Source organism: Bos javanicus, chromosome 6, assembly GCF_032452875.1.
Source record: "Bos javanicus breed banteng chromosome 6, ARS-OSU_banteng_1.0, whole genome shotgun sequence".
NCBI classification, from domain to species: domain Eukaryota; kingdom Metazoa; phylum Chordata; class Mammalia; order Artiodactyla; family Bovidae; genus Bos; species Bos javanicus.
Window position 1 is genome coordinate 113,144,645 of NC_083873.1, and position 22,908 is coordinate 113,167,552.

General features: G+C 54.1%; 1 protein-coding gene across 1 annotated transcript in view; it reads right to left on the reverse strand.

The window, feature by feature from the left end:
• Positions 1-309: 309 nt before the first annotated feature.
• The window catches only part of LOC133249893 (epididymis-specific alpha-mannosidase-like), a 42,038-nt gene continuing 19,439 nt past the window's right edge, over positions 310-22,908 (reverse strand). The window contains exons 4-19 of the mRNA XM_061420907.1: positions 19,615-19,787; positions 19,131-19,219; positions 18,357-18,534; positions 17,491-17,689; positions 16,438-16,628; positions 14,952-15,090; positions 12,443-12,576; positions 10,481-10,755; positions 9,590-9,781; positions 8,828-9,080; positions 7,610-7,720; positions 7,341-7,533; positions 3,897-4,034; positions 2,117-2,229; positions 1,654-1,774; positions 310-419 (exon numbers count right to left, since the gene is read on the reverse strand). Coding sequence (XP_061276891.1) covers positions 325-419; positions 1,654-1,774; positions 2,117-2,229; positions 3,897-4,034; positions 7,341-7,533; positions 7,610-7,720; positions 8,828-9,080; positions 9,590-9,781; positions 10,481-10,755; positions 12,443-12,576; positions 14,952-15,090; positions 16,438-16,628; positions 17,491-17,689; positions 18,357-18,534; positions 19,131-19,219; positions 19,615-19,787 — 2,594 coding nt within the window. The 3' untranslated portion in view covers positions 310-324. The remainder of the gene's footprint in view (positions 420-1,653; positions 1,775-2,116; positions 2,230-3,896; positions 4,035-7,340; positions 7,534-7,609; positions 7,721-8,827; positions 9,081-9,589; positions 9,782-10,480; positions 10,756-12,442; positions 12,577-14,951; positions 15,091-16,437; positions 16,629-17,490; positions 17,690-18,356; positions 18,535-19,130; positions 19,220-19,614; positions 19,788-22,908) is intronic.

A 22,908-nucleotide genomic window follows, 5' to 3' on the forward strand; every position in this document is an offset into this window, starting at 1 on the left:
ATCTGGCAGGATGCAGGCAGATGCATCTTGGTATCCCTGTGGATTATTCCTTCTGTCTTTGGGAGAACTTCGTGGCTTTGACTCTTGCAAGTGAAGCCTGAGTGTGAGCATGTGTGAAGCTACTGTCTGTGATAGGAGAGGAGAGAGAGGGCTGGCTCCAGTGGGCAGGGGAAGACACAGGTCCTTAATGCAATTTTATTTAAGAAGTCAGAACACCCCCCACCCATCCATTTCCTGCTGTTAGCCCTCCAGATTGGCAGCTTTCCCCTCATCCCTCTAGGCTGCTTTCCTGTGTCCTGGGACCAAGAATCTCCCAAGGACTCACTACTCTTGAAAGTGAATGAAGAATGTCCGGATCTCCTTTGGGTAGATGGTGACCTTGGGGCCTCCTGGCGGTGGCGAGGGCCGACTGGAGTTGCCTGGAAGCAGAGAGGGTCAGTCCAGCACGGCCTCTGGACCACCTGCTTCCCCAGGTCCCCTCCTCCCGGCATCCCCCTGGCAACACGGCTCCTGTTGCGTCTGTGGCTCCCACTGTGGATGCAGCCCTCAGCTGACCCCTCTTGACAGGACCGCACTGCTGGGGGGCCTCGCATTTCTGGCCTCCCCTGAGGGCACAGCAAAGTCAAGGCATGTACCGGGGGCTCTGGGCCTGCCTGGCCTTGTTTCTCCATGGGTTGTGGCCCCGTATGTGTGCATAAGAGCCTTCTCACTGAGGCCATGAGGGGGCCCTGCCCTTGATCTCAATGGGCTGTCCTTAGACACAGCCTGGGGTTTAGGCTTCCTCCTTGGGATGAAACTTGCTCCTGCATCCATCCCTCTATCCATCCATCCATCCACCATCCACCACACACTCTTCCATCCTTTCATACGGCCCTCCATCCTGCATCCTCCTATCCATCTGTTCAACCTCCATCTACACAACAGTCCATGTTCCATCCATTTTCCCTCCTTTCATTCATCCTTCACGCATTCTCTTTCCTTCCTTCCTTCCTTCCTCTTTCCATCCATCCATCACTCAACCATTTACCTGTCCATCATCCATCTACTTTTTTTCCTTCATTCCATCTTTTTTTCTATCAAACCACCCCTTTATCCATCTGTCTATCATACATTGACTAAGTGCCTACCTACGCAGCCAGACTATGCTGTGTGCAGTAGACAAAAAAAGGAGATAAATGGGACAGAGCAAAGTGAGGGAGAGGGGAGAGCAAGGGAGGCTCCTGACTCAGCCCTGGACCTGGGGCACGAGTCAGGGGAGGCCCAGATAAAGGGGCAAGTGCTTTCCAGGCAGAAGGAACAGCAGAGGCAAACATTCCCAGGCAAGCAGTCTGTTGTGTGCAGCATAACGCACAGCAGGGCAACCGTCAGAACACCTAGGGGTGCACCTAAAGTTTGGGGCTCACTCAAGGCCGCAGAGGGTTGTGGTCTTGGACGCACAAGTGCATGCACACACACACACAACCTGTCTGGAGCTCTGGCACATGGAGACTGACCTGAAGCCTAGAGTATAACCTTCTGTGGCTGATTCAGGAAGACTGAGACCCAGAGACGGACGGCCAGCTCCAGGTCACACAGGCCTTAGAGGAAGAGCTGGAGTCTGTCTGGGGGTCAGCCTGGTTACCCGAGGCGGGGTCAGGACCAGGGTGCCCAAACCTCTGTGGCCGTGAGGGTCCTGCGAGCTCCAGGTCCAGCGGCGCATCTCGCTCACGTCCCAGGTCCCTGTGAGTGAGCGCTCCTCCACGGACACCACGGAGCCCAGTCCCCGCAGCACAGACTGCAGGACAGAGCACAGGGAGGGCTGAGCACCTGGACCACAGATCTGAGCAGAGAACCCGACGAAGAAGGGCGGCCACACCAGGGCCCAGGGACAGGATCCCCCACATTCATTGTAGTGCAAGTCCCCATGGGAGGAGGGGCAGTCCCATTTTACAGATGAGGAACTGAGGCTAGGAGGAGCTGAGCCCCCAGGGCTGGCTGGATCAGCACTCCCAGCAGGTGGCAGGCAGGTGGGGCCGCCCCAGCAAACACCCAGGCACCAGGGTTTGTCTCCCAAGGGTGCCTCCTCCTGGGGCCTGACTCAGTGATGTCGGAGCGGGACACGGGAGGCGCAGGTGACCTGCAGGTTCACCGTCACAGGCCGAGACAGCACGGGGTCCTGGTCCACCTCATACAGGTGCTGGAGCCGCAGCAGGACACGGCGAAGGTCTGCCTTGGCCTCGTGCTCTCGGTCTTGGGGACAGAAGGAAGGTGGCATGAGGACACAGTCTTGGCCTGGCTCTTCACACTCTCACCTCCTTTTCACATCTTCACCGTCCCTTGGAGGCAGCTAACACAGCCCCACTTGGCAGATGAGCCAAACAAGGCTCAGAGAGGGGCAGGCACTTTCCCAGACACACAGCTGGTGTGCATAAAGAAGGAGGGGGAGGATCCACCCCAGGTGCAGCCAAGGCTACTGCCCCCCACCGCCCACACTGGGGCCGTTGCTGAAGTCTGCAAGACTTTGTTCTTATTCACTAGTGAGGCCCTCATTGGGCCTGTCCCTCCAGCCTCCTGTTCTCTGGAAGATTCTCCCTGCCCTTCCCCTGTGAAGGGGAGTGTGGCCTTGTAACCCTGAAGATGAGTCACCATTGCAAAGGTAATGTGTCAGGTCATGCCACCAGGACCTAGGAAACGTGTCGTAATAGAGCCTCCATCTCTGGACGTTGGAGAACGAATGAGAAGGGCCACCCTGCTGATCCCACAGAGCAAGGGGTCGAAATGAACCGTGCTGTGTGAGGACAGAGAGCGTGTGGGCTCCTTGTTACTGCAGCATAAGAGGTCTGCAAAGTCTCTTGTCTCCATTCAGGTGATGGGTTTAGGGACTGGAGCTCGAGAATCAGGGAAGGATTTCTGCCACTGGAAAATGATGCTGGAGATGATGGCAATGGTGATGCAGGTGATGACGATACGGGGGTTGTTTGTTCCTGGGGAGGCAGGCGGCCCTCCTGCCATCCCCAGTGCTCCCCTCGCTCAGCTTCTTACTCCCTGGGAAGAGGGTCTTGCTTGGCCCAGCCCATGTCTCCCTTACTTCAGTACAAGCAGCCTCCAGGAAGTGCTTTCTCAGTGGCTTGGCCATACACACACACACACACACACACACACACACACACATACACACACACTTTGGAGCCAAATGACTCTACTGCTGCTGGGAACCCCGTCCACCCCATCAGATGTGTCAGGTGGGCAGTGGTGCAGGGATGCTGGAGGTCAGGGTCAGGAAGCCACGTGGCTGCAGGCGTGAGCCATTCTTTCAAAGATCCAGTTTATCAGGCATAAAGATAACATCTGGCCTTGACTTCTTTCTGTTCTGGGCTGTCGGGCTGTCTGTCTGGGCTGACATTTATATGGGAACATCCTAAGCCCTGAGTGCGGCTTTGGGGACACAGCAGTAGCTGGGGCACGGGAACTGCTCAGAGCCTAAAGGGGCAGGTAAGGGGTACAGCACCTATTCATTTCTAGAAGGTGTTGCCTCCACCAGGAAGCCCTCAGTGATGCCCAGCTGGGACCTTCCTCAGATCACTGTCATTGCTCTCTGATGAACTGCCTGCTTCCCTCTGTAGACAGAGGCCCCCCAAGCCCAGGGATGTTTCCTGTGTCATCCATGGCTCTATCCGCAGTGCCTGACATTAGAATCATTTTCAAGGTACGAACAGAACCTCATCAAAGTCATGCCTGAGCCCAAAATACAGGCAGGACAACGGTGTCTGAGGCTCCAGGAGAAGACCTTGGAAAAAGCAGGACCTCACAGAGCCTGGACGACTCTGAGGAGAGCCCCTCTGTTCAGTGATGGGCTGGAGGACCGGGCTGACATGTGGAGGCAGGAGTGAGTCTGGACATCTGAACACCTGCCACACCTTTCTGGAGAGTCTGCAGGTGCTCTGTGTGGTTTGAGCTGTACTTCCAGCCGGGGATGCTGAGGATTTGCAGGTGGACACTTGGGGGCAGCGTCACAGCCTCTTGCTGCCTGGAGCCTGACCCACGCGGGGCAATCTCTGAAAGGCAGATGGACAACAAGGGGAGGCTTTGGGCCCAACTCTCCTCCAGACACTCACAGCTTGCCACACTAAATCCCCCACTTCATCTGATACCACTCCCTCCCACCTGTGGCCCACATGGCAGGCAGCCTGAAGGACTTGTTGGTGCAAAAGCCCCAGCCTGCCTTGAATCTCTGGTCCAACCGGTTCAAACAGCAGACTGGGAGATAGGCCAAGAGAGAAGACGCCATTTCTTCCAGAACTTGCAGGGAGTTTACAGAGACCTGCTCTGTGAACAAGGTCTCAGACACCAGCTCCCGTGCTGTCATCTGGCACTGCCTCTGCCCAGACGGACTCAGCCCTTCTCTCCCAGGAGATGCTTTGTTCAACTCTGGGCTCCAGCTGGAGCCGCCATCTCTTTACAGTTCCCAGGCCTCAGTGATTGGTCAGGCTTGGGTCATGTGATTCGATCAGGGCCAATCAGAGCCCTTCCTGGGATTTCGGCCCTTGACACAGGCGTCTCAGTTCCTTTGGTCCCAGAGCTGTTCACAGTCACCTCCCAGACAAGAGGACAAACAAGGTCTGCAGACAGTGACGCTCAGGTAACGGAAAGAGAGGGTGGACAGCGCGTGAAGGGCCCAGCACCCGAGGAAGCAATACACGCTACCCTTCCCTCAGGTGCGTCTGCCCCAGAATAAAGGGGCTCCTCTGGCTCCGTCTCACACCTTTGGTTTCTCTCTGTGCAGGTGGAAGAGCCCAGGGCTGAACCTGGGATGGAGCTGACCACAGCCATGGACGGGACCGTGGATGGAGCTGGCCACAGCCATGGACGGGACCGTGGATGGAGCTGGCCACAGCCATGGACGGGACCGTGGATGGAGCTGGCCACAGCCATGGACGGGACCGTGGATGGAGCAGACCACAGCCATGGAGCTTTGTCACCACGGCAACATCCTCTTTGCTGCCAGGAAGGAACCACTGACTGCCACAGGAGCAATCCCAGCCCAGCTGGCCAAACCCGTCTCTCTCCTCGGAATCTGCCCCTGGACACAGGCGTGGCTGGGCCGGCAGCTCCTGACAGTCCCAAAAGAGATGGACATGACCACCTGCTCCCAAGAGGCCCAGAGCTACCCTGTCTCCCTCCTGCCCCAGCCTCTTGTCCAGCTCATCCTTCCATTCCACTTGCTTCCCCACGTCCGGCTCAAGTACCTGCCGCTTCAGTCTCTTTACTTCCAAACAAGAGAATATCAACTGTTATCTCTTAAAGTTGATCACTGTACACCACCCCGTCTGGGGTTGCAAACTCCACCAAAGGTACAGACATCAGGTCTCTCGTGGCCTCTAATTCCCCGTCACCCTGAAGCTGGATCCCGTGACTTGTTCCCCAGCAGAGCCCCTGAGAAGTTCTTCAGGACGAGAGCTGGGTCAAGCGCAGGAGCAGTCTGCAGCGTGCCAGGCATTCAGCGAATGCTCAGTGAGTGCGTCAGCTACCACCCGCCTTCTTCTAATGCCTTGTGGAAGTCTAGCCTAAATCTCAAACAGGGAAAACCTAAAATCACGCCCTCATCAGAACTTCTGCAAGTGATGAGAAATAGGAAACAGGTTAAGGATTACAGGCAACATTTGGAGTCAATGTGGGTTTGACTCCATCCACTGAAATAAGTCAAATATTGTAATAAAGCCAGACAGGAGTATCTTGGTTTCATAGTGCATATAAAACTTATGTTTACACTTTACTATAATCTATTGTGTGCAGTAGCATTATGTCTAAGAGAAACAGTTTATATATACATTAGATTTTAAAAGCTTTCTTGTTAAAAAAAAAAGTTACCTCAGGTGAGACTTCAGTGATTAGCAATCTTTCTGCAAGAACAATGACAAAGATCACTAATCCTGTGGCAATTATAGTAATAATGAAAAATATTTGAATACTGTGGGAAATAGCAAAATGTGATACATTGGTGTGAACTGAGCAAATGCTGTTGAACAAGCAGTGCAGATGAACGTGCTGCATGCAAGATGCAGCAAACCTTCAATTTGTAAACAATGCAGTATCTTCAATACTCAAAAAAAAAAAAAAAAGAAAGAAAAGCAATGCATATATGTTGAGGTATGCCTGTAAAGAGAATGACAAATACACACTTTGTGTTTATGTCTCTAAAATTTGAAAGATTCTCTATAGTAGCATCTTCAAATACTTTCAAACGCACTCATTGTTTAAACTATTTCATGTTCAACTATTTAGTTATGCTACCCAACTGTAGTGAAGGAAATTTATAGAAGCTTCAGGAGAGGCAACTCATAAAACTTGCAGATCAGGACATAGAATAGAATCACCCTCACTTGGTGACAATGCACTTAATTCAGATAAAGCCGGTCTCTTAAATGCTGAGCAACCAGACCTGAATGGTGACATATATCACAGGAAGAAGTAGAAAGTGTCCTCATAGAAGGAAATAGAGGAGATTGAGGGAACAGAGGTAAGAAGGGCATTGCAGTAAGTCCCAGCTGTGAACCTACTAGCTGTATGACCTGGAATGAGTCACTGAACCTCTGTGCACCTCAGGTTGCCCACATTTAAAATGAGGGGCCTGGATGTGAGGACTCTGGTCCCTTCCTACCCCGAAGTAGCCCAGATCCTAGCAGGTACTGAGAGATAAGCGGTCCAGGGTCCTGGAGGAGAAGAAATGGACAAACTTTTTTTTTCTACATTTCTTTGTCTTAGACCCAAAAGATGTTTTTACTTAAACTGTGAGGTGTTATGACAGCAATCTTTAAGACTAACTTTCTTTAAGCCCAGAGCTAATGATTACACAACAAAACAACTCATCTTGCTCAAGAGTATGTTTTTCTTTAAACTCTACACTCATGATTATACAATAAAAAAGTATCATGCTCCAGGACATGTTTCTCCTTCTTAAGAAGTACCTTCTGACTAATCTTATCTTAAGACTTACTTGTGGCAGTCAGTCTGGTAAGACCTCTCTCTTGTTGGTTCTATTTAAGATGTCACTTGTGGGAGTGGGTCTGGTAAAAATGTATAAAGGCTTGATATGACTACCAGGTGGGGTTCTCCCCCTCCGCCTTCTGACATCTACGTCAGAGGCTTTCTCTGTCATTTTTCAGTGTGATGAAGCTTCAGCTACACAAAAGGTCTGAGTGATCAAGCCTGGGCCCTGATTCCAAAGCTAAATCTTCTTCTTCAAGATCACAAATCAACATCATTCACCCTGAGCTATCAATATGAGCTCAGCCCCATCCCTGGGAAGGTGGGCTCCCCTGGGGGCAGTGATGGCGGGTGAAGTGAAAGGACCCCCACCTTACCGTTCATCTTTCTGAGCATCACGATGGGCCGGTGCTGCAGCACCAGCCCGCTCCTCTGGCGCAGGCCACTGATGAGGGCCCTGGAGCCCAGCAGGAGCCAGAACACTGGGTGGACGACCGAGGTGTCATTCAGTGTGAGGTCAACAGCGATGTTTCCCGGATTGTTGTTCACCAGCCGGCGGTGGAGCATGACCTGCAGGGGACAACTGTCTGACTGGCCTGCCTGGGCCCTGGGGTCCCCAAGAGTGACCAGCGGGGCCTCCTCCTACCTCCACCTGCCCGTTCCTTTGGCTGGAGACGCCATGCGCCTGATCAGACAGTAGCACCAGCCTGCTTCGTCTGTCCTGGATGAAGGCTGATTGCACCATGGGGTAGTAATTCTGTGGACAGAAACATTGGCAGGCTGGTGGTGGAGAGGCCAGGTCAGCCAGCAGGTCTGGGGTCTCCCTCTGGCCCCAGGCAGCCTCCTGCATGGGCACAGCAGCAGTCCAGGGTGGCACAGTACTGATGGGAGGGGCTCTGACTTGTGAGATGAACACACTGGGATTCAATCCAGCTCCACTGCTTCCTGACCTTATGCCCTGGGGGCCCAGCCTGCCCAAGCCTCAGTTTCCCCATATGTGAAATGTGCCCAAAAGGTCCCCCTGGTGCAGGGAGACAATGAGGCATTTGTGCCAGTCCAGCCTGAGATGGCCCCAAGCCAGGGGTTCCCAAATAGAGAGAGGTTGGTGTCTGGGTTGGAAAACACTCGCACAGCCCTGCCCTTTCCTGTTTTGGAGGAAGATGCCCGGGGCTGGTAGCCCTGGACCCTCTGGAGCCCAGGGCACAGTGTGTGAAGACCAGCTGTAGAGATGAACTGACAGAAGCTCAAGGAAGACAGAGCAGGGAGGAGCCACACCCCCTTCTCCGGGTCCCTCTGGAAGAAGACACAACTGACTAGAGGAAGGCTCAGGAGGCACCCAGCGCTGTGCTGCCCCTGATCATCCCAGGCCTCAGCACAGCTCAGGGGGAGGTCGCTCTCTTCCCAGGAGAGCACCGAGGCCCAGGGACACCCAGGGACTCGCCCAAGGTCATGCCTCCGGAGGGTGAGACCCTGGGAGCTGATTGATTTTGGAGTTCAGCCCCTAATCCGCTCTCCCTGGAAGACAGGCTGAGGCACTGCTCTGAGCAGCCAAGGAGGGTCACACCCCGTTCAGGCCTAGACAGGTACCACGTGCTTAATACTCAAGCAACCTCCAGTCGGTCATCCATCTGACCGAGCAGGACCTGTGGTGCACATAAGGGACCTCAGGGACACAGCTCATCCATGGTGGCCCCAGAGCTCTGACACCTGGTCTGAACAAGCCTGGCCACAGGCCCCAGGGGCAGACTCAGGGCAGCGGGGCTCTGGAGACGCTCTGGACCTAAGGGAACTCTCCTGCTTTCTGGAAAATGGCCATCAAGATTGGGTCTACAGCAGCCACACTCCAGGACAGCTCAGGGCATACCCGAGCGATGGTGTTGTTCTTGTAGTTCCTGTACGGCCTGCGCTGCATCTGGTAGCCGTTGTTGTCCGAGTAGAGGACCCGCCCTGTGTTCAGCTTGGTGCTTGTCCTCAGGATGGCCTCGCGGTTCAGCTCCAAGGGGCCCACCCGGTACTCCTGCTCTATGTGATGGCAGAGCAGCACCCCGTCAGAGCCCTGGGATCCACGGGCCAGCCGGGAGTAGACGGTGAACGTGGGCTCACTGTCGTTCACCTCCCTGGAGGAGAAGCAGGAGAGGTAGGTCAAGCCTGGGAAGCCTTCTGGATGCCCCGCCCTTCTCGTTTCTTCCTTCCTCTCCTTCTGTTTCCCTCCCTCCATCCTTCCTGCAGCCAGCGGGGTGGGGAGACTGCTTGGGCAATAGAACAGGAGGGACCCGGTTCCCTGAAGGTTCTGGGCACCCAGCGATGCCTGGGGGCTCTGTCTGTCCTGCTAATGAAAACACAAGAACTGCTCTCCTGTGTTTTCACTGTCACCATGGGCTCCTGTCCCGCCTCTAGACTAAGGTACCACCAAGGTGACACAGTGCAGGCAAGCAGAGCAGGACTGCAGAGACTGGACTGCAGAGTGGACCAGCTCATGACTTCATCGAACTTCCGTGGAGGAAGGACCGTGTGCCAAGCCCAGGTCCAGGAGCTGGGTGTCTGAAGCATAATGGGCCCTCATTTCCCCATTCATCTGCCTGTGAGCACCTCCATATGCTGAGCACAACCAGGGGGCCGCCCTCACCTGTAGAAGTACTGCCGGATCTCAGTCACCAGCGGCCCCTCCACGATCTCCATCCTCACAGCTTCCCACGCTGGCTCTGCTGTACCACTGGGTGTGAACACATAATTGTCTGAAACGGGGCCTTGCCAGACATCACTATTTGCGTGATACTCCATGAACTGCTGGGTCACATATACCTTTCGGTTACTCTGCCTGCAAACAGAGGAAAGAGAAAGCCGTGTCATCATGACAGAAAACATGTCATCCTCATGCTGGAACCAGGCTCACAGAGGCTCCATGGAGATGCCAGCCAGGAGCCAGGGATGAACAGAGACCCTTCAACAGGACGAAAGTGGTCTATCTGTACAACAGAATGTTATTGTGTCTGCAAGAAGAATGAGGGGTCTCATTGACCCTGCAACATGCCTGAAAGTTGGAAACATGACAAGAATTGAAAGAAGGGAGCCTGCCAAGGACCCCATATGGTATAATCTCATTGCATGATACGTCAGTGTAGGCCAGTCTTGAGAGACAGAAAGGAGGTTCGAGTCACCAGGGCTTGATCAAGGTGAAAGATGTGTGGGTCCTGAGCCATGATGGAGCCTAAGTCCACAGTGCTGACTGCACCTTTCCCAGCCTGACCAGGGAGACTCAGAACGTTCTGGGGCTGCACCCCATTTCTGCTGCTCCCCACACTCTCCCCCTGACCACCTCTGCTGGATCCTGTAGGTCCTGGCTGCTTCTGTGTCCTGGCCTAGACTCACACACTTAGGAATAGAGCTCGATGCACTACAGGGAGCTTCACCATCACACCCTCGGCCTTGGCTGAGGAAATGGAGATCCAAGTAGGGCATTACATGCCCAGGTCCCAGGGTCCTCCTGGACTCAGAGGCAGCAATGACTGCACCTCACCTCTCCCAGACACTGTGCATCAGGTTGGTGTCCAGGTCCAGGAAGACGATGTAGCAGTCATTTTTCACAGGCACCAGGCTCCCGCCCACCTGCCCACCGTATCTCCTGAGTCGGCCTCCAAACTGCGTGGTTATGGCCACAAAGGGCTCAGGCTCCCCCGTTTCCTCCTGGGAACTCCTGCTGGGCCGGATGCTGTAGTGCCGGTAACTGAGTCCCGGGATCGTGGTCAGCACGTGCAGGTCATAGGCAGAGGGCATCTCCTTCGAGCGCTGGACCTGCAAGACCCGAAGGATGGGATGAATGATGGATGTCAGGGATGGAAGGTGCCTCAGTCTCCTCGGAAATCCTGGGTTTACACACCTGGTAGATGGAGTGCTTGCTTGACACAGAGACAGCTGGTCATCCAACACTGGGCTGAGCTGGGCTCCCCTCCTGCACCCTCCCTGCTCAACTGGGTCCAATCTCCTCTCCCTTCTTCCTCCTTCTCTACTGGGGCTGCAAACCACCTGCCCTCCTCCCACACTCCCTCCTGTTCCTGCCTCTGAGACTGCTCACAGTGTTCCACCTCTTTAGAGGGGGCTCCCTTGTCTCTTAATCCTCTGATTTTTCCAAGGAGGGAGGTTTCCAGGTCACCCTGCAAGCTTTTCTCTAGCTCCACGTCATCTGATTCAGGGAAGGGAATTGGATGAGGACACTGGGTCCATGCAGGAGGTTCTTCAGTCTCTAGAGAGCAAGTGTCATTTCTGGGTCTTGTGGGAGGGTTTGGGGGGCTATGAGCAAGCCCATGTGGCTCCTTGCAGGCTCCAGCCTGGCCTTTCTCTGAACTAAAGGAGATACCCATCCGCACCCCACACCCCTAACCTGTCCTGATCTTTTCCTCCACCACAATTGTCATCTGTCACTCCTATACTTTCTGATTTTCTTCTTGCCTGGATCCCCCACTGGAATAGGAGCCCCCCGAGTGCAGGAACTTTTGTCTACTTGGTTATTAAAGTTCCTCCAGTGCCTAGAGTAACGCCTGACACATACTAGGTGTTCAGTAGTATTTAAGAAAGAGCATTTCGGCTTGGTGGGTGGTGCCTTTGGGTGGGGAAGGGAGATGTTCCATGTTGGGTCTACTCCACCCAACACCCTTCCCTCCCCTGACCCTGATATAGAGGAATTGTCCCCCTCTCTCTCAGCTAAGGATCACTGCCCTGGCTGCCTGGTCATTACCCCAGGCCTTAACTGTCCATTTCTGTGTCTGCTCCTTGAATCCCAGGATGGCTCCCGAGTCCAGGGATGAGCACTCATCTGGGACCAAGCCCAGCACAGGCTTTCAGGAGTGTTTGCTGAATGGCTGACTAATGGCATTACTCGATCCAGCTCCCCAAGGAAGGGCTGGCTTGGGAACAGGAGGGTCACCTCTATAATCAAGTCTAGCTCCAGGTCTGGGAAGGAGATGAGCAGGGACCACACAGGATGTGGGTGTCATAGCTGGGGCCTGCGCCTACGACAGCACCTCCATAAAGATGAACAGTGAAGACTATTGCTGGCTTCTGCATGGGAAGTAGAAATTATACAGGGTCATATATACTTATACACCAAGTCACCTCAGTGTTGTCTGACTCTTGGTGACCCCATGGACTGTAGCCCGCCAGGCTCTCTGCCCATGGGATTCTCCAGTCAAGAGTACTGGAGTGGGTTACCATGCGCTCATGCAGTGGATATTCCCGACCAGGTATCGAACCCGTGTTTCTTGTGGCTCTGCATTACAGGCGGATTCTGGTCAACTCAGATACGCAAAGGGAAGGGTCAGTCCACTGGGTGGATCCACTGACCCTGATGGTGACTCACCCTTAGGACACTCCTCACAGTCAGGGCAGCGTATCACATCTTCCGCTTAGATGCCCACTTCTGGGGGCCCCGTGCAGAGCAAGGGCAGCAACAGGGCATGCACCACAGATGGGATGTGCCCCTTACCTGTGCAGGCACAGGGAGGCCTGACTCGTCTGTGATGCTGACTTTGGGGAAGTCCACAGTCAGGGTGATGATGGTGGTGACCGTCCAGGCCAGCGGGTTGTAGATCACTGCAAAGTGTCCCCCAGGCTCCGGGCCTGCATACAGAGAATAGGATCTACTGCTGTACCTGACCCAACCTTCACCCCTGGTGCCCCTCGGAACAAGAGAATCCGAGGCAGGTGAGACGAGCTCTGCAGAGGCCCAGGGGAAGGACAGACAGACACATGGGCTCTGATGTCCAACCCCCTCCTCATCTGTTCAAGCTGGGTCCTGATTCCCAGGCGGGATGGGGGAGCATGCCCTAGAGATGAGGGTCCTTGAGCTCCTCACTCATCTCTACTTTTCAGCCAGCATTACTGGTGAGAAGACTGAGGCCTAGAGCCAAGGCTTAGGTGTCCAAGGTGACCCACGCCCTACGGCCTGGCGCCAAAGCTGGAGAGCTGGCAATGTACAGACAATTCTCTGGAGCTTGGAGAGTCAAGGTCAGTCACCAAGGTCAGCAGTGGAGCCCTCTTTGGTATGAACCTGGACTCTCTTTCTGCTCTACCCCCAACCCCAGGTGACCATCTATGACCACGTCCAGTGACTCCCAGATCCATGAACACTGCACACACTGTCCAGTCCCCGGCCTCTGCCCATGCAGTTCCCATGGCTGGATGTCTTTCTGGGGTCTCCACCTGCCCCTTCCTTGGGAAGCTGCCCCCCTGAGCTCATGGGAATGGCTGGACTCACCAGACACTGGAAGGACCCCGTTCTACCTCCCTTTCTATGTCCATCATCCCCTCCCGACCCCAGTCCCTGTGGACAGGATTCCAGTCTGCTGCACTCCTGACCCCGGCCCCTTCCAGTGTCTGAAGGTAAGATGGGACTGTACACAGAGAAGAGGGCAGAGCTGGGCAGGTGAGGGGTGAGGCAGAGTGGGGAGAGCACAGTGAGAGAGAGCAGGGTGAGTGCGGATCCTGGGAGGGTGGGCGGGCCACATGCTCCTGCAGGGAAGACACCTATCTCTGATTGCCCAGGATTTGCAGGGGTGAATCCCCTCAGCTCCAGGAAAATGAGGTGACCACTCATCCTCTACCTGTGAAGCCCACAATGTCAAAAGAACGCATACATCCTGTCTGCGGAGGTGGGCAGCTCAGGGGTTATGGGGACCGTCCTCCCTGTGTGACCCTGGGCAGCTCAGGGGTATGGGGACCATCCTCCCTGTGTGACCCTGGGCAGCTCAGGGGTATGGGGACCGTCCCTCCCTGTGTGACCCTGGGCTGCTCAGGGGTGTGGGGACCGTCCTCCCTGTGTGACCCTGGGCGGCTCAGGGGTGTGGGGACCGTCCTCCCTGTGTGACCCTGGGCTGCTCAGGGGTGTGGGGACCGTCCTCCCTGTGTGACCCTGGGCAGCTCCACGATCTCTGTTCCATGTGTGCCCTCAGCTATGAAGGGAGGACAGTAACACTCCAGCTTTCAGGATGTGTGAGGTTTTACACTGAATTGTGCAAGCAGTGTGCTTGGCAACATCCACACTGCATTACCATTTTTTCCTGCCTCTAGTTGGAGGCAGGAATTAGGCCTTCCTCAGTCACAGAGAGGAAACGGCTCAGTGAAGTGAAGTCACCTGCCCAAATCAGATGAGATCAGATCAGTCGCTCAGTCGTGTCCGACTCTTTGCGGCCCCATGAATCGCAGCGCGCCAGGCCTCCCTGTCCATCACCAACTCCCGGAGTTCACTCAGACTCACGTCCATCGAGTCAATGATGCCATCCAGCCATCTCAGCCTCTGTCGTCCCCTTCTCCTCTTGCCCCCAATCCCTCCCAGCATCAGAGTCTTTTCCAATGAGTCAACTCTTCGCATGAGGTGGCCAAAGTACTGGAGTTTCAGCTTTAGCATCATTCCTTCCAAAGAAATCCCAGGGCTGATCTCCTTCAGAATGGACAGGTTGGATCTCCTTGCAGTCCAAGGGACTCTCAAGAGTCTTCTCCAACACCACAGTTCAAAAGCATCAATTCTTCGGTGCTCAGCCTTCTTCACAGTCCAACTCTCACAGCCATACATGACCACAGGAAAAATCATAGCCTTGACTAGATGAACCTTTGTTGGCAAAGTAATGTCTCTGCTTTTGAATATGCTATCTAGATTGGTCATAACTTTCCTTCCAAGGAGTAAGCATCTTTTAATTTCATGGCTGCAGTCACCATCTGCCGTGATTTGGAGCCCAGAAAAATAAAGTCTGATACTGTTTCCACTGTTTCCCCATCTATTTCCCATGAAGTGATGGGACCGGATGCCATGATCTTTGTTTTCTGAATGTTGAGCTTTAAGCCAACTGCCCAGCTTATGCCAAAATGAGAGCCTCCCCTGGACGGGACTCGAGTCTGAAGCTCAGGTGTCCTAGCCCGTCCCCTGACCCTCAGGCTCTCTTCCCAGACTGGGGCGGACACCTGCCATGGCCCACTGTGCCCCCAGGGGCCTCGCTTACCTGAGTGCGCTGGAGACCTGTCCTGGGTGACGGAGGCCATCCGCTTGTGCACCCCCTGCATCCCGGTGCTCAGGTGCTCCACAAACATGTCACCCACATTTGGGACATGAGTTCCGGTGATGGCATCATGGTGCTGGACCTGGATCCCCACAGGAGCAGGACAAGAGTGGGGTCAGGCCAGCCTCTGCTCAGCACCTGCTGTCCTGATGCCCACAGGGGCCTGACTCCGCTTCCCTCTCAGTAGGTGCTGCTGGAGAATTGGGGATTCCTCCCTCTTTGCTGCTGCATCTCTTTAGTTGTGTCTGACTCTGTGGGACCCCATAAACGGCAGCCCACCAGGCTCCCCCATCCCTGGGATTCTCCAGGCAAGGACACTGGAGTGGGTTGCCATTTCCTTCTCCAGTGCATGAAAGTGAAAAGTGAAAGTGAAGTCACTCAGTCGTGTCCGACTCTAGCGACCCCATGGGCTGCAGCCTACCAGGCTCCTCCATCCATGGGATTTTCTAGGCAAAAGTACTGGAGTGGGGTGCCATTGCCTTCTCCGTCCTTCCTCTTTACAGAAGAGGAATCTGAGGCTAGAGCGGCTGATGATCTTGTCCAAGTGTTGTTGACCTTGGGAAAACACATAGCTGTGTCCCTGATGCTGGACAGAAACAGACTTCTGGAAAGGACCCTGCCCAGCTACCCTCTGTGACCCTGTCATCCCATAAGTGCTGATAACCTGCTTCAGACAAGCCCCACACATGGCCTGGTACTCATCTGCACCATGTAGGATGGATGGTCTCCTCTTCCCAGAAGGGAAACTTGAGTCCCCATGAGGTGAAGCCACGTGTCTGCCCACCCTGATGGATGCTAAAATCAATCCCATCACACCCTGCACAATGATTGGTCCGCCAGCAATTCCCTTTAGTGAGTATGAATCTCATGGGCCGTGTGGCCCATTTCTGACTGGAGAGGAGACAAGTTATAGGAGATCTTGGGTCTCAGTTTCCCTCCTGCACAGTGGGGAAAAAGAAAGATGGAGATTTATAAACAACTTCCTTTGTGTCGGCCACAGAGCCCACCAGCATATGTGTATTATCACATCCAACTGTCCCATTAGTGTCCTGAGTGAGCATGTAGTTCTCATTTTTCAACGAGGAAATTAGAGCTCAGAGAGGGAAATCCTGAGCTCATAGAGCTGAGCTGAGATTTGAATCCAGCCAGGATTGTTGGACACCAATGCTGCTCCACTTTGCCCTTTCTGCTCTGGGGCAGTCTGGTTTTAAATCTTACTGAACCACAGCTGGACCCTGGCAGGCCATGGTCCTAGCCTTGGGGCAGCTTCATCATGCATGGTCTTGTGACCAAAGGCGACCTCAGTGTTCTCATCTGTAAAAGAGTCCTGTAGTGACGAGGGACAGGGAGGTGTGCTGACCTAGGGAGGGAGAAACACACAGCCCCGGAATAGCCAATCCTGTCCTGTCTCTGGGAGGCATTGTGTTACCTCAGAGACTGCCCAGCGGAGCTGCTGGAGCTGCTGCAGGCCCCAGGCTGGGTCCAGGTATGGGTGGGGAGCCAACAGCACGTAGCGTGTGAACATGGACTCCCCAGCGTACAGCAGACTGCTGGCTCGCCTCGCCAGTGCCTTGAGCCCACTTCGGGAGGCATAGAATCCAGTCCAGGCGTGATGCATGTCTAGGAGGGAAAGGCCAGGAGTCGGTGGGAGGGCCTGCCCTTAGAGGCCCCTGAACCCCACTTGGGAAATGCTGAGGAAGAATAGATCAGCATGGATCTGCCTGGGTCCCCAGGGACACAGCCTAGGCCAGCGGGTGATCTCAGGGTTCCTGGTCCAGCCAGATCAGCAATGGTATGAGATCCCTGGAAGGCCTGGGCAGCTGGCAGGGTCAGGCTGGGCTGGGGCAGGACTGGAGAGGCCCAAGTGCTGAAGGACTGTGACGAGGAAAGAATCCCAGTGAGCACCTGGGCCCCTGGGATGGCCTGTGGGAGGGGCCCTGGAGGACTTCAGAGGAGGATGTAGAGGGATGAGGGCCCAGAAGTCAGGACACAGAATGGAAGGGCTGGAGTGCTGGCTGCCCCGTGTGCCTCTGAAGAAAATTAGGGTCTGGAGAGGCATGCCTTCCACCAGGTCCCTCTGGTTGTCCATGGGAGCAGACTGGCAGGGCCGTTGGGAGCTGAGATCCGTGAAACCACTCTCCTCACCCTGGACACCAAGGTCATGGCGTGACGAAGTCCCCAAGGGGCATGACCAACCCCCGCCAGTGCCCCGCTGGGAACCATGGCTGCCTCTGGACATCACTCAAGCCTCTCCTGTGAAAGAAAGGAACTGGCAAAGGAACAGTGGACAGCACTGAGCTCGCCTGTATTTGTCCACACCCTAGGCAATCCACGTTAGGCAGATGGGTGAGGTAGGGCTGTCTGTGCACCAGTGGCCCTGTGGGCTCCACTGGCAGAGCTGAGGAGACTGGGAAACCACATGCCACTGCTTTGGTGACATCTCCCTTGCACCGAATCCCCCTCTACCCCCAGAGGCTCCTACCCGACGAATAGGGCAGGAAGTCGCGGTGGTCTCGGACCTGCCAGGCGACTTGGTCAGAGTGCACAGCCCGGAAGTAGTCGCCAAGCGTGGCATACTCCATTGATAAATTGAACTCCAGTGTGTGACTATTGATGTAATCCATTAAAATGTCCATGTTGGCGAATTGCAGCGAGGCGTTGAAGAACTGCCTGTCACATCCCTGCAGCCAGGGGACAGAAGCAATGCCCAGCCCTTCTGGGTGCAAGCCCAGCCTGCACAGGGATAGCATCTCTTCGTCTGCACGACCGCCCCGCTCTCCCCATGGTGGACTGAAGCCTCCACGGGGCTCACTAGCTCTCTCCTCTGGGAGCACAGCAGGTGCTCCGCCCCGTTTAGCTTCGACAACTATGTTGACTGGTGTCCAGCACTGTCCCGTGAGGGTGCCTTTCATGATAAGACAGATTCAGCCAATGCAGCAGGTCCTGTCATCACGCCCATTTCACAATTCAGGAAAGTGAGGCTCAGAGGGTCCCAAGTCTCACAGCCCCTGAGTAGGGAGCCAGGATTCAGGCCGAGGCCTCTGCTCCCAGCATTGAGAAGGGGAAAGGAGGGGAGAGCTGGGGAGGAGCTGGAGCCTGTGTAAAGCAAGGGCTGCCTTGGAGGCGGAGACTGTGTGGATGATCCAGGGAGGGGGAAGAAGCTGGTAGACTGGGTGAGGGTGCAGGGAAGGAGGACTGAGCCAGGGCTGGGTGACCCATTGCCTGGATGGACACTGGAATGGTTAGAGGTGGACACACAATCCTGGCTGGAGCCAAGTGCTGGGGTCAGACCGAAGAGAGCAGTACCTGCACAGAGTTGAGGAACCAGGGCCAGGGACCCTAACTTACCCAGGGCCAGAGGACGTGTGGTGTCCGGAACCAGGTGGCTCGAGTAAACACATTATTCACCAGGAGAATGGTAAAGTTTGTGATGCTGTCCTCCGTGACAGGGGTTTGCATTTGGAGGTACATGTCTTCCAGGGATGTACCTGGGAAGATGGCTTCGCCATCCCAGTTAAATCCCTCACTAAGAGAGAGAGGAGCATTAGGGGGTCCTGCCCTGAACATGGCAGCAGCACCAGGTCGGGGAGGCGGGCAGGGCTCAGGCAGGCCAGAGCATCGAGGCCGCTGTCTCCCGTCAGGGGGTGGACAGTGCGGTGGTGGGTAGATGAGAGCTTTGTGGACAGAAGATGCCCCGTATGAGCCCTGTGGGCACTTGGGCACCTCACCCTGATCCTACAGAGCACCCAGAACTTGCTAGTGAGTCCCCCTTCCTTCATCTCTCAGCTGCTACTTCATCCCACCTCCCCTACTCATGGGGGCTCAGCCCCCACCCATGGCCTCCCAGGAACAGAGGGCAGAGGGGACTGGACCCACGGCCTCCCTCCAGACAACCCACAGGAGGGCTGGTGCCAGAACTTGGAAGTCTTGACTCAATCGCCTGAGCCACTCCAGCTGCCCTACAGCTGCTACCGCGGGACCTTGGCTGGAGGTCCAGGCCTCAGTTATTCTTTCTGTAAGATGGGTGCTCAGTGCGTGCCCTCAGGGCCGGCCATGAGGGGCGTGGCTGAGGTGGTCCAGGGAGGGAGCTGGGACGGGGACTGGCCCGAGGCAGGTGCTCACGAGCAGTAGCCGAACTGATCTAGGACGTGTGTGAAGATTTCCCGCTGTGCCGACAGGGATCTGGACCCTCGCCACACGAACTGCAGCTGCTGAAAAACCCAGAGGGAAGGGAGTGAGGGCACAGGGGCGACACGGCTGCCGGCTCCCCAACCCACCCAGGCCCTGCCTGAGTCTCCTCGCCGCCCCCCCTGCTCTCAGGGGTTCAGGTCAAGATCCCCCTCTGCTGCCTCCTCCTCATGGTCCCCCCTGACTTCCCAAAGCCACAAGAGGTGGAGGAATCAGCCCTCCAGACGCCGCCTGTCTGCACCTTCATCGGGCCCTCTTTAGGGCAGGACTCTTTGCCAGGACCTGCCAGCCAGGCTGTCTGTAACTCTACTTGAATGTCCCCAGACACGGGGAGCTCATCACCATCCCTAAAGGCACAGCTGCTTTTTTCAGTTCTGATGGTGAGAAAGTGGATGAGTAGATGTGGCTCACCACTCACCCGGTTATCCTGCATGGCCTCCTTCAGGTCGTAGTCGATCCTGGAGATGACGTGGGCATTGAAGCCCGCCAGGGCAAAGAGGGTGGGGGTCGTGGAGGATGCACCAAACGGGTCCACCTGCCAGGAGATCTGCGGCCGGACCCCAAATGTTTCATAGAGAAAGCCGTGTCCTTCTGCAAAGAGATAAGTTTCTGCACTCCCTCAGGGCCCCGTGCCCTTCTCCAGGGCTGAGATGCCACCTAATAGGCAAGGAAGGGTTGTGAAGTAGATGCTAATATTAGGACTTCTTCCCAGAATCATTGGTCTATTCACATCTTAATGCATGATTTAAAAGCCACCCCATAGGAGCAGAAATCAGGGTGACTGCAGAAAGTCCCATATTTGATATGCCATTGATTCCAGTTCCCCAAGGGTTTTCCCCCAATATAATCTAATCTCTGGCCAACCCCCCACCACCTCTTGGGTATGCATATACTGGCCTGGTTACACTCAGATAGGATATCTTGGCTGACGTTTGCCCTTTATGACTCACTGCTTCTACTGCAGACAGGACTGTACTCAGGAAGGCACACAGGCATGTGAACGCTGGATGCTCCCCTGGAGCCCTGGCTTGGGGAACATTCTGGGAAAACTCCTCTGCTCCACCCCGGGTGGTGTCGGAGAAGAGAGCCCATAAACACAGGTTTTGGTGGTGTGGGACCACAGCAGCCTGGGGTGTTATCAGGTCTACCCCTTCTGCGTCTCCACCCCGCCTCAGTGGTAGAACCGAGAGGGACGAGGGAGATGCCTGCGTCGGTGAGGGACTGACAAAGTCTGACCAGGGAAGGAACGCTTTGGTGGAGAGTCTGTGTACAGCCCCATCTAGAGCTGGGAAGGACGCATCTGATGGAAAAACCATGGTTGTGGTTGTCGCTTTTTCTCTCTAACAGATGGGAGCCAGCAGTTCCAGAATGACTCCTTTAAAATGTTTTTTTTTTTTTTAATGCTGGGAGAAGTTTGATCCTCAGAGGTTAAGAAGACATGCCTGATCTTCTTCTGGGATACTGAATGGTCATGGTATCCTGTGAAAGATGGGGAATCCTGGCCATTTGAAGGGTCTCTTAACTATGATACTGTTTTACAAGTAGACCAGTTCTGAAGAAAACAAGAGAAATGGGTACAAGTGCCATCTGTCTTGCTCTTTATCTCTCTGTGAGACATTCCAGACTTGTGTCCCAAGGGTACAGATTTGGGTGTGAAACCTACAGCTCCCTCCTGTTCTCTTACTTTGCCTCTGTATCTGAGGCTCCCAAATGAACAGGCTGAGAATCAGGGCAGGGTTCTAGGAGGGGTTGCCTCAGTCTCAGTAGACTATTTAGAGGACCCAAAAGGTACATGGAAGGCTTTATGGGACTAACTTTACCTTATGACCTTATTTGGCGAGATGTAGCACATGTTTTGGGACAGACACTGACTCCTGACTCAAGAGCTTGAGTTTTGGGGGAAGCTACTACTTTTGGCAAAGAATGGCTTAAGTAAGGAGAAAGTGGGAACACGAAATAGCCCTCCTCCCTACTTGGAGCCAAGCAGTTCCCATAACAGACTCCCTCTGCTGGATGTATTCTTGCAGGACTCAAGTGAGTGCTCACTGACTTTTAAATATGGTAAGTTGGCTGAGATAGAACAGGGAGAGAAGGAAACTCCTGGTAAATTCCTAGATAATTATGGGAGGCTCTCTACATGTTCACTGATGTTGACCCTGAAAGTTCAGATGGAGAAATGGTCCTAAAAAATAGATTCCTCACTCAGTCGGCTCCAGATATCTGCCATAAGTTACTAAAACAGGCGTTTGGACCAAATCAGTCTTTAGAAAAACTGTTGCAGCTGGCTCAGACAGTATGTTATGGCAGAGAAGATGAGGAGGAAAATAGGAAAAAATAACCAGTCAGAAGACTGATGCCCCAACAATGGCTGTTAGACCTGCTCTGAAACAGCCTGAGCAAAATGCCCGGAGGGACCCAGGTAAAAAGGGATGGGCTTGCTATTACTGTGGAAAGGACAGACATCTCAAGCGGGATTGCCCTCAGGCATCTAAGCTGCCTTTGGCTCCATGTCTAGTCTGCAAAGGAATATACTGGAGAAGAGACTTCCCTCTGAGTTGTAGGCCCCAGGGGTCATACTCTCAAGATAATTGTGACTGAAGGTGCCTTGGGTCCCCACACAAGCTCCCCTCCTAATTACACCTGAGGAACTCCAGGTATTAATAACTGTGAAGGGCCAATCCATCCATTTCTTTTGGAAACTGAGGGAAATTTCTCTGTGGTCACTGAAGACCTTGGTCCGCTTTCCTCCCAGTCCACTTCTGTAATGGGACTGTCAGGACGAGACATATGCTGTAATTTCAGTCATCCTTTAAGCTGTGACTGGGACTCTGTGCTGTTTTCTCACAAGTTTCTGATGGTGCTGAAGTCTCCCTCACCCGTTCTGGGGAGGGAAATACTGAACAACTATAGGCCTCTGTTTTCATGCATATGGAGCTTTCTCTTTCTCTCCCATTGGTTGAACAAAATGTAAATCTCAAAGTGTGGGCTGATGCAAAAACTGTGTGTTGAGCACGAAATGCTATTCCTGTCTTTATCAAGCTCAAAGACCCTCACCCATTTCCACATCAAAAACAGTGCCCATCAAAGCCCAAATTTAAGGAAGGTTAAAGCCAATCATTAAAAATGTAAAGGAATAAGGACTATTAATTCTCTGTAACAGTCCATACAACACTCCTATTTTAGGAGTAAAAAACTCAAATGATAAATGGAGACTTCTTTAGTTCAATTCAGTTGCTCAGTCATGTCCAACTCTTTGCGACACCATGAACCACAGCACGCCAGGCCTCCCTGTCCATTACCAACTCGCAGAGTCCACTCAAACCCATGTCCATCGAGTCGGTGATGCTATCCAACCATCTCATCCTCTGTTGACCCCTTCTCCTCCTGCCCTCAATCTTTCCCAGCATCAGGGTCTTTTCAAATGAGTCAGCTCTTCACATCAGGCCACCAAAGGATTGGAGTTTCAGCTTTAGCATCAGTCCTTCCAATGAACACCCAGGGCTGATCTCCTTTAGGATGGACTGGTTGGCTCTCCTTGCAGTCCAAGGGACATTCAAGAGTCTTCTCCAACACCACAGTTCAAAAGCATCCATTCTTCCATGCTCAGCTTTCTTTATAGTCCAACTCTCACATCTATACATGACTACTGGAAAAACCATAGCCTTGACTAGACGGACCTTTGTTGGCAAAGTAATGTCTCTGCTTTTGAATA